General features: G+C 46.3%; 1 protein-coding gene across 2 annotated transcripts in view; it reads left to right on the top strand.

Moving 5' to 3' along the window:
* The window catches only part of FURIN (furin, paired basic amino acid cleaving enzyme), a 389,010-nt gene that overhangs the window by 299,396 nt on the left and 76,174 nt on the right, over nt 1–13,440 (top strand). For both annotated transcript variants that reach the window (XM_063925863.1, XM_063925862.1), the window contains exon 7: nt 5,077–5,165. In XM_063925863.1, the coding sequence (XP_063781933.1) occupies nt 5,077–5,165 (89 nt within the window). The remainder of the gene's footprint in view (nt 1–5,076; nt 5,166–13,440) is intronic.

Here is a 13,440-nt window from a genome sequence, read left to right as displayed (position 1 = left end):
CTCTTTCTCCCTTTACTATGAAAAGGAACAATTGCTTTTGTGGCTAATAATAATCATCATTATTTGTGTTTTCTCATATGTTCTAGAGGATGCTGGGGATGCTTCAAGAACTATGGGGTATAGACCGGATCCGCAGGAGACATGGGCACTTTAAGACTTTAAATGGGTGTGAACTGGTTCCTCCCTCTATGCCCCTCCTCCAGACTCCAGTTAGATTCTGTGCCCAGTGAGACTGTATGCACACTGAGGAGCTCTCCAGAGTTTCTCAGAAAAAAGACTTTTGTTAGGTTTATTATTTTCAGGGAGACCTGCTGGCAACAGGCTCCCTGCATCGTGGGACTGAGGAGAGAGAAGCAGACCTACTTCTGTGAGTTTCAAGGCTCTGCTTCTTAGGCTACTGGACACCATTAGCTCCAGAGGGTCTAATCGCTAGGTACGCCTAGATGCTCGTTCCCAGAGCCGCGCTGTCACCCCCCTTGCAGAGCCAGAAGTCAGAAGCCGGATGAGTAGAAGAAGATCAGAAGACTTCAGTGACGGCAGAACATTTCAGTGACTGCTTTGAGGTACCGCGCTGCGCGCCATGCTCCCACATGCAAAGCGGCACTGCAGGGCACCCTGGGCAGCATAAAACCTCAATAGCAACTGGCATAAGAGTATACAGTGCCTGGGCACTAAATACAGACCCCCGCCAGTATAAATATATAAAAATAAGCGGGACTGAAGCGCGCCATTAAGGTGGGCGTGCCTTAGCCCGAACAGCTCTAACCAGCGCCATTTTCTCTTCACAGCTGCAGAGATGCTGAGCCTGGCCTCCCACACTGCTGTACAAGTAACAGGGTGCAAAACAGGGGGGGGGGGGGGGGGGGGTACAGTTGATTTGGTGCTATTTTATTGATGTTAAAAGCGCTAACAGGTCTGGGCAGTATATTACACGCTTCAGAACCGGGATAGGCGCTGGGTTGTGAGCTGGCAGAACTCCCTGTGTGTTTCTCCAACAGGATTTGCTGTGGGTCTGTCCCCTATAGCCCCAGTGTGTTGTGGGTGTCGGTACGCGTGTGTCGACATGTCTGAGGCTGAGTGTTCTTCCCAGGAGGAGGCTGCAGTGGGGACAGAAAAGGCTGTGGGAGTGACCGTGTCGGCACCGCCGACAGCTGATTGGGTAAATGTTTTTATTGGATAAATCTGAGTCTCAGAACCAGACATGGAGAAAATCCATGTAGAATGCATTATCACAAGTTCAGACCCCCTCGGGGTCACAGAAGCGTTCATTTACCCAGATAGCGAATACAGATACCGACACGGACTCTGATTCCAGTGTCGACTATAGTGATGCCAGAATGAATCCTAAACTGGCTAAGAGCATTCAGTGCATGATTGTGGCGATTAAAAGACGTATTACATATCACGGAAGACCCTGCTGTTCCTGATACTAGGGTCTGCATGTTTAAGGGAAAGAAACCTGGGGTGACGTTTCCTCCCTCTCATGAACTGAACGCACTTTTTGAAAAAGCTTGGGAAAATCCTGACAAGAAGTCACAGGTTCCCAAGAGAATTCCAGTAGCATATCCGTTCCCCTCTGGTTATGTCACTACAGGTACGCTGCTGAGGCCTGCCATGGCATCGGCATGGGTGAGTAGCGCCATTGAAAAGTGGGCAGATAACTTGTCATCTGATATGGATTCCCTGGACAGGGATAGCGTGCTTTTGACACTGGGTCATATTAGGGACGCTGCAGCCTATCTAAAGGAAGCTGTGAGGGATATTGGCCTTTTGGGATCAAGGGCCAATGCCATGGCGGTCTCGGCTAGGAGGGCATTATGGATTCATCAATGGAATGCTGATGCTGACTCTAAGAAGACTATGGAGTCTCTGCCGTTCAACGGTAGTGTCTTGTTTGGTGACGGCCTCACTGACCTGGTATCTACGGCTAACGCGGGTAAGTCATCGTTTCTACCTTATGTTCCTGCACAACAAAAAAGAAAACTGCCCACTATCAGATGCAGTCCTTTCGGCCCAATAAATACAAAAAAAGTCGAGGGTCTTCCTTCCTTGCTACGAGCAGAAGAGGAAGGGGAAAAAGGTCACAGGCTGTGGCAAGTTCCCAAGAGCAGAAGTCCTCCCCGGCTTCCACCAAATCCACCGCATGACGCTGGGGCTCCTCTGCGGGAGTCCGCACCGGTGGGGGCACGTCTCAAACTCTTCAGTCAGGTCTGGGTTCGCTCGGCCCTGGATCCTTGGGTATTAGAAATAGTAACCCAAGGTTACAAATTGGAGTTTCAAGACGTGCCCCCTCACCGATTTTTCAAATCGGCCTTGCCAGCTTCTCTTCCAGAAAGAGAGGTAGTTTGCGCTGCAATACTAAAGCGGTGTCAAAATCAAGTCATTGTCACGGTACCCCCGTCACAACTGGGGGAAGGCTTTTATTCGAGCCAGTTTGTGGTCCCGAAGCCGGATGGCTCAGTCAGACCGATTCTGAACCTAAAATCCCTCAATTTCTATCTGAAAAAAATTAAAATTCAAGATGGAATTTCTCCGAGCAGTGATCTCCACTCTGGAGGAGGGGGATTTTAGGGTGTCAGTCGACATAAAGGATGCCTACTTGCACGTCCCCGTATATCCTCCACATCAGGCTTATCTGAGGTTTGCTGTTCAGGATTGTCATTACCAATTTCAGATGTTGCCGTTTGGTCTGTCCATGGCTCTGAGGATTTTCACCAAGGTTATGGCGGAAATGATGGTTCTCCTGCGCAAGCAGGGAATCACAATAATCCCGTACTTGGCCGATCTCCTGATAAAGGCGAGATCCAAGGAGCAATTACTGAACAACGTTACGCTCTCCCTGACAATTCTGCAACAATAGGGTTGGCTCCTAAACTTGCCAAAATCACAGTTGGTTCTGACAACACAGCTGTCGTTCTTGGGTATGATTCTGGATACAGAATTACAGAGAGTTTTTCTTCCAGTGGAAAAGGCTCTGGAAATACAGAACATGGTAAAACAGATTCTGAAACCGGCAAGAGTGTCGATTCTTCAATGCACACGGTTGCTGGGGAAGATGGTGGCGGCCTACGAGGCCATTCAGTTTGGCAGGTTCCATGCCAGGGTGTTTCAGTGGGACCTGTTGGACAAGTGGTCCGGTTCTCCCCTCCACATGCACCGAAAAATAATCCTATCTTCCAGGACCAGAATCTCTCTCCTGTGGTGACTGCACAGTTCTCACCTCCTAGAGGGACGCAGGTTCGGGATCCAGGATTGGATCCTGGGGACCACGAATGCAAGTCTCCGAGGCTGGAGAGCTGTCATACAGGGGGGAAATTTCCAGGGAAAATGGTCAAGCCAGGAAGCTTGTCTGCACATCAACATTCTGGAATTAAAGGCCATTTACAACGACCTTCGGCAAGCGGAACATCTTCGCGGTCTGCCCGTCTTGATTCAGTCAGACAACATAACAGCAGTGGTGTACATAAACCGCCAGGGCGGAACAAAGAGCGGCGATGGTGGAGGCCACAAAAGTTCTTCGCTGGGCAGAGAAACATGCAAGCGCTCTGTGAGCAGTCTTCATTCCAGGAGTGGACAACTGGGAAGCAGACTTCCTCAGCAGACACGATCTCCATCCAGGAGAGTGGGGTCTTCATCAAGAGGTCTTTGCAGAAGTGACAAGTCGTTGGGGAATTCCTCAAATAGACAGGATGGCGTCTCGCCTCAACAAGAAACCTCAGATTAGGAAAACAGAGGCTCTGTTTGTCCTGTGGGCTCCCAACAAGATTGGGGCTCCTGCTTCCAAGCAGACTATTGCACGCTGGATCTGTAATACGATTCAGCAGGCTCATTCTACGGCAGGATTGCCGTTACCGTAATCGGTGAAAGTTCATTCTACCAGAAAGGTGGGCTCATCCTGGGCGGGTGCCCGAGGGGTCTCTGCATTACAGCTTTGCAGAGCTGCTACTTGGTCGGGATCAAACACCTTTGCGAAGTTTTACAAGTTTGATACCCTGGTTGAGGAGGACCTCTTGTTTGGTCAATCGGTGCTGCAGTCATCCGCACTCTCCCGCCCATTCTAGAGCTTTGGTATAAACCCCATGGTTCTTGAAGCATCCCCAGCATCCTCTAGGACGTATGAGAAAATAGGATTTTAGTACCTACCGGTAAATCCTTTTCTCTTAGTCTGTAGAGGATGCTGGGTGCCCGTCCTTGTGCGGACGCTATCTGCAGTACTTGTTTAATAGTTATTGCTTGTGTTACACAAAGGTTGTGTTTCAGTTATGGTCAGCCTGTTGCTGATTTTGTTCATGCCGTTGACTGGACTTTTGCTAATGCCATGTTGTACGGCGTGTTTGTGGTGTGAGCTGGTGTGTATCTCACGCTTAAGGTCCATACACACTTAACGATAAAATGAGCGACGTCGCTCATTTCCCCCCTCCTTGAGCGACGTCGCTCAATTTATCGTCAAGTGTGTATGCCGCCAGCGACGACCGATGCGCGGCCCCGCGGGTCGGCAACGATCGTCGCTGTCGGTAGGGCATGCATGAAGGATGTGGACTGTCGTCCACGACCTTCATGCAGGGCTGGCGGGGGCGTGACATCACTGAGCGATATGAGCGGTCATATCGCTCAGTGCGTACAGGCGGCCGCCGACCGGCCGGCCCGGGAGGGGGAAACGTTAGACGATGTCGCTCACAGAGCGACATCGTCTAATGTGTATGGGCCTTTAGTTTAACAATAAATCCTTTTCCTCAAAATGTCCGTCTCCCTGGGTACAGTTCCTATAACTGGAGTCTGGAGGAGGGGCATAGAGGGAGGAGCCAGTTCACACCCTTTTTAAAGTCTTAAAGTGCCCATGTCTCCTGCGGATCCCGTCTATACCCCATGGTTCTTGAAGCATCCCCAGCATCCTCTATGGACTAAGAGAAAAGGATTTACCGGTAGGTATTAAAATCCTATTATTTAGGAGATTGGGCTTATCAACATGTGAATGCTAAACAGTGTTTTAACCTTTTTAATTTAGGTTCTATTAATGGCTTTTCTTCACTATTAATAAATAGTATTTTTGAATCATCATGTCTTTTTATTTTCTAGGCATGGTACTCGGTGTGCGGGAGAAGTTGCAGCAGTAGCAAATAATGGAATTTGTGGTGTTGGAATAGCTTACAATGCCAAGATTGGAGGTAAGGATAGATTTCCAGACCTACTATAAATTGCAGATTTACTTTTTTCTTTTTCTTTTCTAGAACCTGCTAATCATGTGGTTATCTTTAGTGTTGTCTGGCAAGTGCTCCCCAATAATGAAGGTTCATTAAAACTTATTTCTCTTACGTCCTAGAGGATACTGGGGTTCCATTTAGTACCATGGGTTATAGATGTGTCCACTAGCAGCCATGGGCACTTTAAGAATTTTATAGTGTGGGCTGTCTCCTCCTTCTATGCCCCTCCTACCAGACTCAGTTTAGAAAATGTGCCTGGAGGAGCCGGTCACGCTTATGGAAGCTCCTGAAGAGTTTTCTGCATTTATTTTATATGTTTGTTATTTTCAGGCAGGGCTGGTTGGCACCAGCCTTCCTGCTTCGTGGGACTTAAGGGGGGAACACGGCCCAATCTCTTGAAGGGTTAATGGTCCCTTTCCCCACTGACAGGACATTGAGCTCCTGAGGGAACTATTCGCAAGCTCCACCACAGCAAGTGTACATTCCCGCTGTACACCGCCACCCCTAACAGAGCCAGAAAACTGAAGAGTGGTGAGTACTAAGCCGGCATGCTTATGGCAGCGTGAGGGTACGGAGACGCACTGCTTCTAACCGGGGCGGAATGGTCTCCAGACACAGTACATAGCTGCGTCTCCGTACACTGTACACAGTACCCACACTGGCAAAAACAGCCTCAAAACGGTTTTCTCTGCATTTTAAGTACCAGATTACCTCAGCCAGTATAAAAAAAGTGGGAAGACCGTGCGCCATTGAAGGGGCGGGGCTTCACTATGAGAGGATCCAGCAGCTCACCAGCACCATTTTCTCTCTGAGGGGCTGGCTCCAAATAACTGTGTCTCCCTGAAGGGCTCTTTGTGGGTTAATTGTGCTTAACCTTTTCCTGTGTGTGTGTGTGTGTGCTGTCACATTTACGTTATGTCAGGCAAAGAGTGTGTTTCTTGTACAGCGGAGTGTTCCTCTTCACCAGGGGGCTCACTACTGGGTACTCAGGGCAGTGTACCTTTCCAGAATAGCGGGGCTGAACCAGAATGGGTTAATTCCATTAAGGGAATGATCACAAATATTTCTACAAAACTATCCCGCAATGAGAAAGATGAATACTTAAGACACTGTGGATGAGTTTGAGTAGAGACTCCGTCCCCAAACCAGCGTCTCAATCCCCTCCCATTTGTCTGCAAAAACAATCTCTGGCCCATATCCTGCAGTATGACGCTGACTGGTCAGACATGGAGGAGGGCGAGGTGGATTTGGAAGGGGGAGATGCTACTGTGTCACAGGGAGTAGAGGCTCTTATAGAGGCTATCAGATATGTTCTGCAAGTTCCTGATAAGGTGTCAGAGGTGTGTGAGGAATCTTATTTTCATGTAAAAAAGAAGTCCTCAGTCCCTTTTCCTGCGTCAAAGGTATTGAATACCCTGTTTGAAGAACCGTGGGTTAATCCTGATAAGAAATGTAAAATACCTAAAAGGTTGCTCTCATCTTTTTCCTTTTTCTCTGGAGGATAGGAAAAAATGGGAAAATCCACCGATAGTGGACACATCGGTCTCTAGGCCAGTGTTTCCCAAACGCGGTCCTCAAGGCACACTAACAGTCCTGGTTTTAGTGATATCCAGGCTTGAACACAGGTGACTTAATTAGTACCTCAGTTATTTTGATTTAACAATCTGTGCTGAAGCCTGGATATCTCTAAAACCTGCACTGTTGGTGTGCCTTGAGGACTGCGGTTGGGAATGCCTGCTCTAGGCTGTCAAAAAAAATTGAATTGCCTGTCCCTGGTGCAGCCTCCCTAAAAGATATGGCTGATCGTATAATTGAGACTACACTCAAATCATTGTACACAGCTGCTGGGGTGGCCCAGAGACCTACTATTGCATGTGTGTGGATCACAAAAGCCATTGCTAAATGGTCAGGTAACCTAATTGAGGGGTTAGATTCCTTGTCTAGGGGGGGATGTTGTTCCACTCCTGCAGCATATACAGGACTCTGCGAACTTTATGGTGGAAGCCATAAAAGAGATTGGTTTGCTTAATGCACGCACCACCTCTATGGCCGTGTCAGCACACAGGAGCTTGTGGCTAAGCCAGTAGACTGCTGTTGCAGACTCCAGGAAAGGCATGGAAGGCCTACCATTCACAGGAGAGGCCTTGTTTGGAGATGAACTAGACAAATGGATCTCCAAAGCTACTGCGGGTAAGTCTACGTATCTTCCTTCCGCAGCTCCCCCAGCCAGGAAAGGTTATTCAGCTTCAAATTTACAGTCCTTTCGGAGAGCCAAGTTTAAGGGAAAGTCCAGAGGTGCTTCTACGGCCTCCAGAGGCGCAAGAGGTAAACCACGCAAACCAGCAACTGCAGGTGCTCAGGAACAGACCTCAGGCTCTGCTTCCTCAAAGCCTTCAGCATGACGGTGGACCGCGAGGCCTGGAGGAATGTTAGGTGGGAGCCCGACTAAAGTTCTTCAGTCACATCTGGTCAAGTTCGTGCCGGGATCCCTGGGTAATAGATCTTATTTCCCAGGGCTACAGACTGGAGTTCCAAAAGCTCCCACCTCACAGATTCTTCAAATCAGGCTTACCAGCTTCACAAGAGGCACGTATAACTTTACAGCAGGCCATCCAAAAACTGGTACAGACTCAAGTCATTGTTCCAGTTCCACCTCATCTACACAACAAGGGGTACTATTCCAACTTGTTTGTAGTACCGAAACCGGACTGTTTGGTACGGCCAATTCTGAACCTCAAATCCTTGAACCCGTTCTTAAGAGTGTACAGGTTCGAGATGGAGTCTCGGAGAGTGGTCGTCTCTGGTCTGGAGGAAGGGGAATCTCTAGTGTCGCTGGATCACAAGGATGCGTAACTTCACATTCCAATCTGGCCGCCTCATCAGGCTTATCCACGATTTGCACTACAGGACTGTCACTACCAGTCCCAGGCCCTGCCATATGGTCTCTCCACGGCACCGAGGGTGTTCACCAAAGTGATGGCAGAGCTGTTTCTACTCCGCAAACAGGGAGTGAACATAATTCCGTACCTGGACGATCTTCTGATAAAGGCGCCGTCCAGGGAGAGGTTGCTGGACAGCATTGGCCTCTCAACCAAACTTCTCCAGGATCACGGGTGGATTCTGAACCTTCCGAAATCTCACCTAGAGCCAACACGGAGGCTCCCATACCTGGGAATGATACTGGACACTGAGTCGCAGAAAGTGTTCCTTCCGTTGGAAAAGGCATTGGTAATCCAGTCGATGGTTCAGGATGTCCTGAAGCTAACCCGGTATCCGGTGCATCTGTGCATTCGCCTTCTGGGGAAAATGGTGGCCTCGAGGTGGAAACGAGGTGCTTCAATACGGAAGGTTTCACGCAAGACCCTTCCAGCTCGATCTGTTGGACAAATGGTCCGGATCGCATCTTCACATGCACCAGAGTATTTGTCTGTCTCCAAAAGCCAGGATCTCCCTTCTGTGGTGGCTACAAACCTCTCACCTTGTTGAGGGTCGGAGGTTCGAATTTCAGGACTGGATCATGTTAACCACGGACGCAAGCATCAGAGGTTGGGGAGCAGTCACCCAGGGGGTGCAGTTTCAAGGAAGATGGTCAAGTCAGGAAATCATCCTTCCAGTCAACATTCTGGAACTCAGGGCTATATACAACGCCTTTCTGCAGGCCTCTTATCTTCAGGTTTGGGCCATTCAAGTCCAGTCGGACAATGTGATGGCAGTGACGTACATAAACCGACAGGGCGGAACGAAAAGCAGAGCAGCAATGTCAGAGGTGTCAAGAATTATCCTCTGGGCATAAATAAACGCTGTGGCGTTGTCCGCAGTCTTCATTCCGGGAGTAGACAACTGGAAAGCAGACTTCCTCAGCAGACACGACCTGCACCCAGGGGAGTGGGGCCTTCACCTGGAAGTGTTCAGGTACTTGACACGTCGGTGGGGATATCCACAAATCGACATGCTGGCCTCTCGTCTCAACAAGAAGCTCAAGCTGTATTCCAGGTCGAGAGACCCACAGGCTGTGGTGGTAGACGCTCTGACGACTCCATGGTTCTATCAGATGGTGTACATGTTTCCTCCACTTCCTCTGATCCTAAGAATTCTCAAAAGAATAAAAAGGGAAAAGGTTCAAGCAATACTCATTGCCCCGGACTGGCCAAGAAGGGCCTGGTACGCGGACCTTCTGTAGATGCTCCTCGAGGATCTTCTGCAACAGGGCCCGTTCGTCTATCAGGACTTACTGCGGCTACGTTTGACGGCATGGAAGTTGAACGGCTGATTCTAGCCAGAAGAGGGATCCCTAATAAAGTTATCCTGACTATGATCCAAGCCAGGAAGGGGGTAACGTCTAAACATTTACCACCGTATTTGGAAGAAGTAAGTCTCTTGGTGTGAGAGCAGAACTTATTCTGCGGTGGAATTTCACCTGGGAAGTTTCCTGCTTTTTCTGCAGGCAGGTGTGGATGTGGGCCTACGTCTGGGCTCCATAAAAGTCCAGATTGCGCCTTTGTCCATTTTCTTTAAAAAAACAATTGGCTTCTCTCCCTGAGGTCCAGACGTTTTTGAAAGGTGTTCTGCGCATCCAACCTCCCTCCGTGCCTACCACGGCACCTTGGGATCTCAATTTGGTGCTGCAGTTCCTCCGATCGGACTGGTTTGAACCATTACAGGAGGTGGATGTAAAATATCTTACGTGTAAGACCGTCACACTGTTGGCCTTGGCTTCAGCAACACGTGTGTCGGAACTGGGGGCTTTGTCTCACAAGAGCCCCTATTTAATTTTCCATGAGGACAGAGCTGAACTCTGAACTCGTCAGCAATTTCTTCCGAAAGTGGTGTCTGCATTTCACATCCACAACCTATTGTGGTTTCGGTTATCACCGACACTTCCACTACTTAAAAGTCTTTGGATGCTGTGAGGTCTTTGAAGGTATATGTAAAGAGGACAGCTCGTCCTATATAATCCCAATAAAATTGGGTGTCCTGCTTCAAAGCAGACAATTGCACGCTCAATCAGGCTCACTATCCAGCATGCTTATTCCACGGCAAGTTTGCCGGTTCCAAAATCTGTACAGGCCCACTCTACTAGGTCGGTGGGTTCTTCCTGGGCGGCTGCCCGGGGTGTCTCTGCTTTACAGCTCTGCCAAGCAGCTACTTGGTCAGGTTCGAACACGTTTGCTAAGTTCTACAAGTTCGATACTTTGGCCTCTGAGGACCTTCAGTTTGGTCAAACAGTTCTGCAGGAACCTCAGCACTCTCCCACCCGGTTTGGGAGCTTTGGTACATCCCTATGGCACTAAATGGAACCCCAGTATCCTCTAGGACGTAAGAGAAAATAGGATTTTAACTACCTACCGGTAAATCCTTTTCTCGTAGTCCGTAGAGGAAACTGGGCGCTTACCTGGTGCTTTGTTCTTCCTGCACGGTTACTTGGTTAAGTATTGTTGGTTCAACTGTTGCTGTTCCTGTTTTAAAGTTGGGTTAGCATAGTTTAGTCTGGTTTGTGTGTGCTGGTTCGGAATCTCACCACTATCTTTATCTTTATCTTTATCTAGCCTTCTCTCAAAGTTTGTCCGTCTACTCGGGCACAGTTTCCTAGACTGAGTCTGGTAGGAGGGGCATAGAGGAGGAGCCAACCCACAATATCAAATTCTTAAAGTGCCCATGGCTCCTAGTGGACCTGTCTATACCCCATGGTACTAAATGGAACCCCTGTATCATCTATGGACTACAAGAAAAGGTTTTACCGGTAGGTAATTTAAAATCCTATTTTTATCTCCTCTATCTATATGTTCTTATTGGTTGCTGTAGCAATGATTCTTATTTATTGTGCGTTATGTGATGTCCTCAGTGTTTATTTTGACCATTTTTCTTATACTTAAGTGTACATCTGTTAATTTGGCTAGGCCTCATTCACACAATTCCTGCTCTTTTTCCAACAAAATAATACAACTTTGTGTACCACTCTACTAAGTGTAATGCTTCTACATACAGCCTGGACAAATTATATTGGTTTGCTGTAGTCCCATTCCAGGTCTTTTCTGGCAAAATGAGGGTATCTGCATATGTATCTGTATGTTGTTTATTGCCCCTTTAATTGAAAAAGTGAGAGCTTATGAAAAGTATAACTTGGGAATGCTGGTGGCCTAAACAATGTGATAAAGACAGTGATGGGAAAAATAAGATGTTTTCAATAGGTAAAATATTACTATTACACTGATGCTGATAAAAAAATAGAGCCTGAAGTTTTGACAAGGCTTACTTGGGGCGATACTAGAGGTGGTATTAGCTTTTGGTAAGCCTGTTTACAAACTGACAAAGTTGCACAAAATTTTGCCTTCCCATCCAAACTCTGTGGTACTTACTAAATATTTTCTGGGACTGCCCACAGGTTCAGGCACTTTGGTGGAAAGTCTCAGACCGTATCTTTAATGTTTTAAATCGCAGGCTAACCTACTATAACCATTTGTATGCCCCCTGACTTTCCTAAACATGGCAGATACATTTTAGTGGATACTAAAAGTGCCACTGCCCAATATTGCTAGAGCCTATGTGTACACCTCCCCCCTTCATTGGCAAGTTCATAAGTAAAATATATTTTGCTATGAAATGAAAACCGTTGGTCTTCCCTACTCCACCTGTGTTGTTTTTTTTGTTGTTGTTTTTTTTCATCAGTTTGTTTTAAGGGACACAAATTTGTCAATGATGGGGAAAGAACTGATCTTATCCTTGCTCCCTCTGTCCATGCAGGACATTTAGGTAGCCTCCCCCTTGTCCAGCCCGTCTGCTCCAACAGCTTGAGTTCTGGGTTTTGCTGATCATTCTACTTTTTTCAGTGAGTTTGTCCCATAGAATGTAAATAGAAGGATCCACAGGTAGCTCCAGGAACCATGGAATAGAGTTCACTTCTTGCTTGTTAGGGTGGAATAGATAAATAACTGTCCAAAAGTGTGGTTTCCTAGACCGTTAACTAACTGGAGGGTCACAACTTTTGGACAGTTATTAATTTATCCCGTCCTAACCAGCATTTTGTAAACCCCATTCTATGGTTCCTGGGAGCTACCCATGGATCCATCTATTTGCATCATTGCTTATACTTCACAGAGGTGACGTCAATGGTAGATTCCATTTCAGTGGCCTGGACAATATCCTTATTTGTGCATTACTGGTTTGACTCTCGTTCGTTATTGAACATACATACAAACTGTCCATTTTATTTTAGCCTTAGTGCACTTATGATGTATGTATCGTTTTTTTTTTTTTATTATATTAATCAATGTATTTGTTCTGCTTATACATATCTGTGTGTTATTTTGAATATTATTTATTGCAGGGTTGGAAAACCAGGTTTTAAAAAAAAATAAAAAATTTTTTTTGGTATAAACCATTTTTTGGAATTAATATTTTAATGGACAAAAAATTTTTAATCATGTATTAGAAACCTCGATCAACCATGTTTTAATGTTTTCTGACATTAATTTTATTAGGCTTTGATTTTTTTTTATACATATTTCAATAAAACTAATTTTTTACAGCTAATTATTCCTATAACATCTGAATATATGTAGCTAGACTAAACATATTAATACATACAAAGTACACTCTTTACGCTTTAGTCTTGCTTATTATAATGAAATAAATTTGAATAGTAATACAACATGGAAAATGCAAAAGCACTTTTTCAGAGAAACACACACACAAAAAGGCGAAATTAAGCATAAGCAGTGGGCATGTCACTGGTATTAAACCTTTTGAATAAAAACACTATTTTTGTTAGTCTAATAGGCTTTTTTTATGTCACTGCGATGTGACAATAATAAAAAAACAGAATAGTTTAAACCAGCCAACCCTGGTTTATTGTATTGTTTCGTGTTGTATTCCTGTTTGCCATTTAATCATCTCTCCACAAGGTTATGTCTGTACTGACAGTGTCTGGTGCTATTGTTCCATATTTTGTGAATTCGATTTGTATCAAGTTGCAATAGTAGTCTTTTGATGTCCCTTTTTCTCTTTTCAGCCTACGTTTTACATCTGTTTACATAAATCTGTAATTTGGGATTCTAATGTCCTGCTCATCTTCATCTAGGCATGATTGGTCAACAAACAATTTGGTGTGTTTAATCCTTTATATGTTTCTTATATGTTCAACGATTTTGACCTTCAGTGGTCTAATGGTTCGGTCTACATTATCCCTTGCCACATGGAAACACAATGACACAGATGACATTGCTTTTATGGCAGGTTATGT

This window comes from Pseudophryne corroboree, chromosome 6 (genome assembly GCF_028390025.1).
Source record: "Pseudophryne corroboree isolate aPseCor3 chromosome 6, aPseCor3.hap2, whole genome shotgun sequence".
NCBI classification, from domain to species: Eukaryota; Metazoa; Chordata; class Amphibia; order Anura; family Myobatrachidae; genus Pseudophryne; species Pseudophryne corroboree.
The sequence above is the reverse complement of the archived record's forward strand: the minus strand, read 5'-3'. Positions and strand labels throughout refer to the sequence as shown.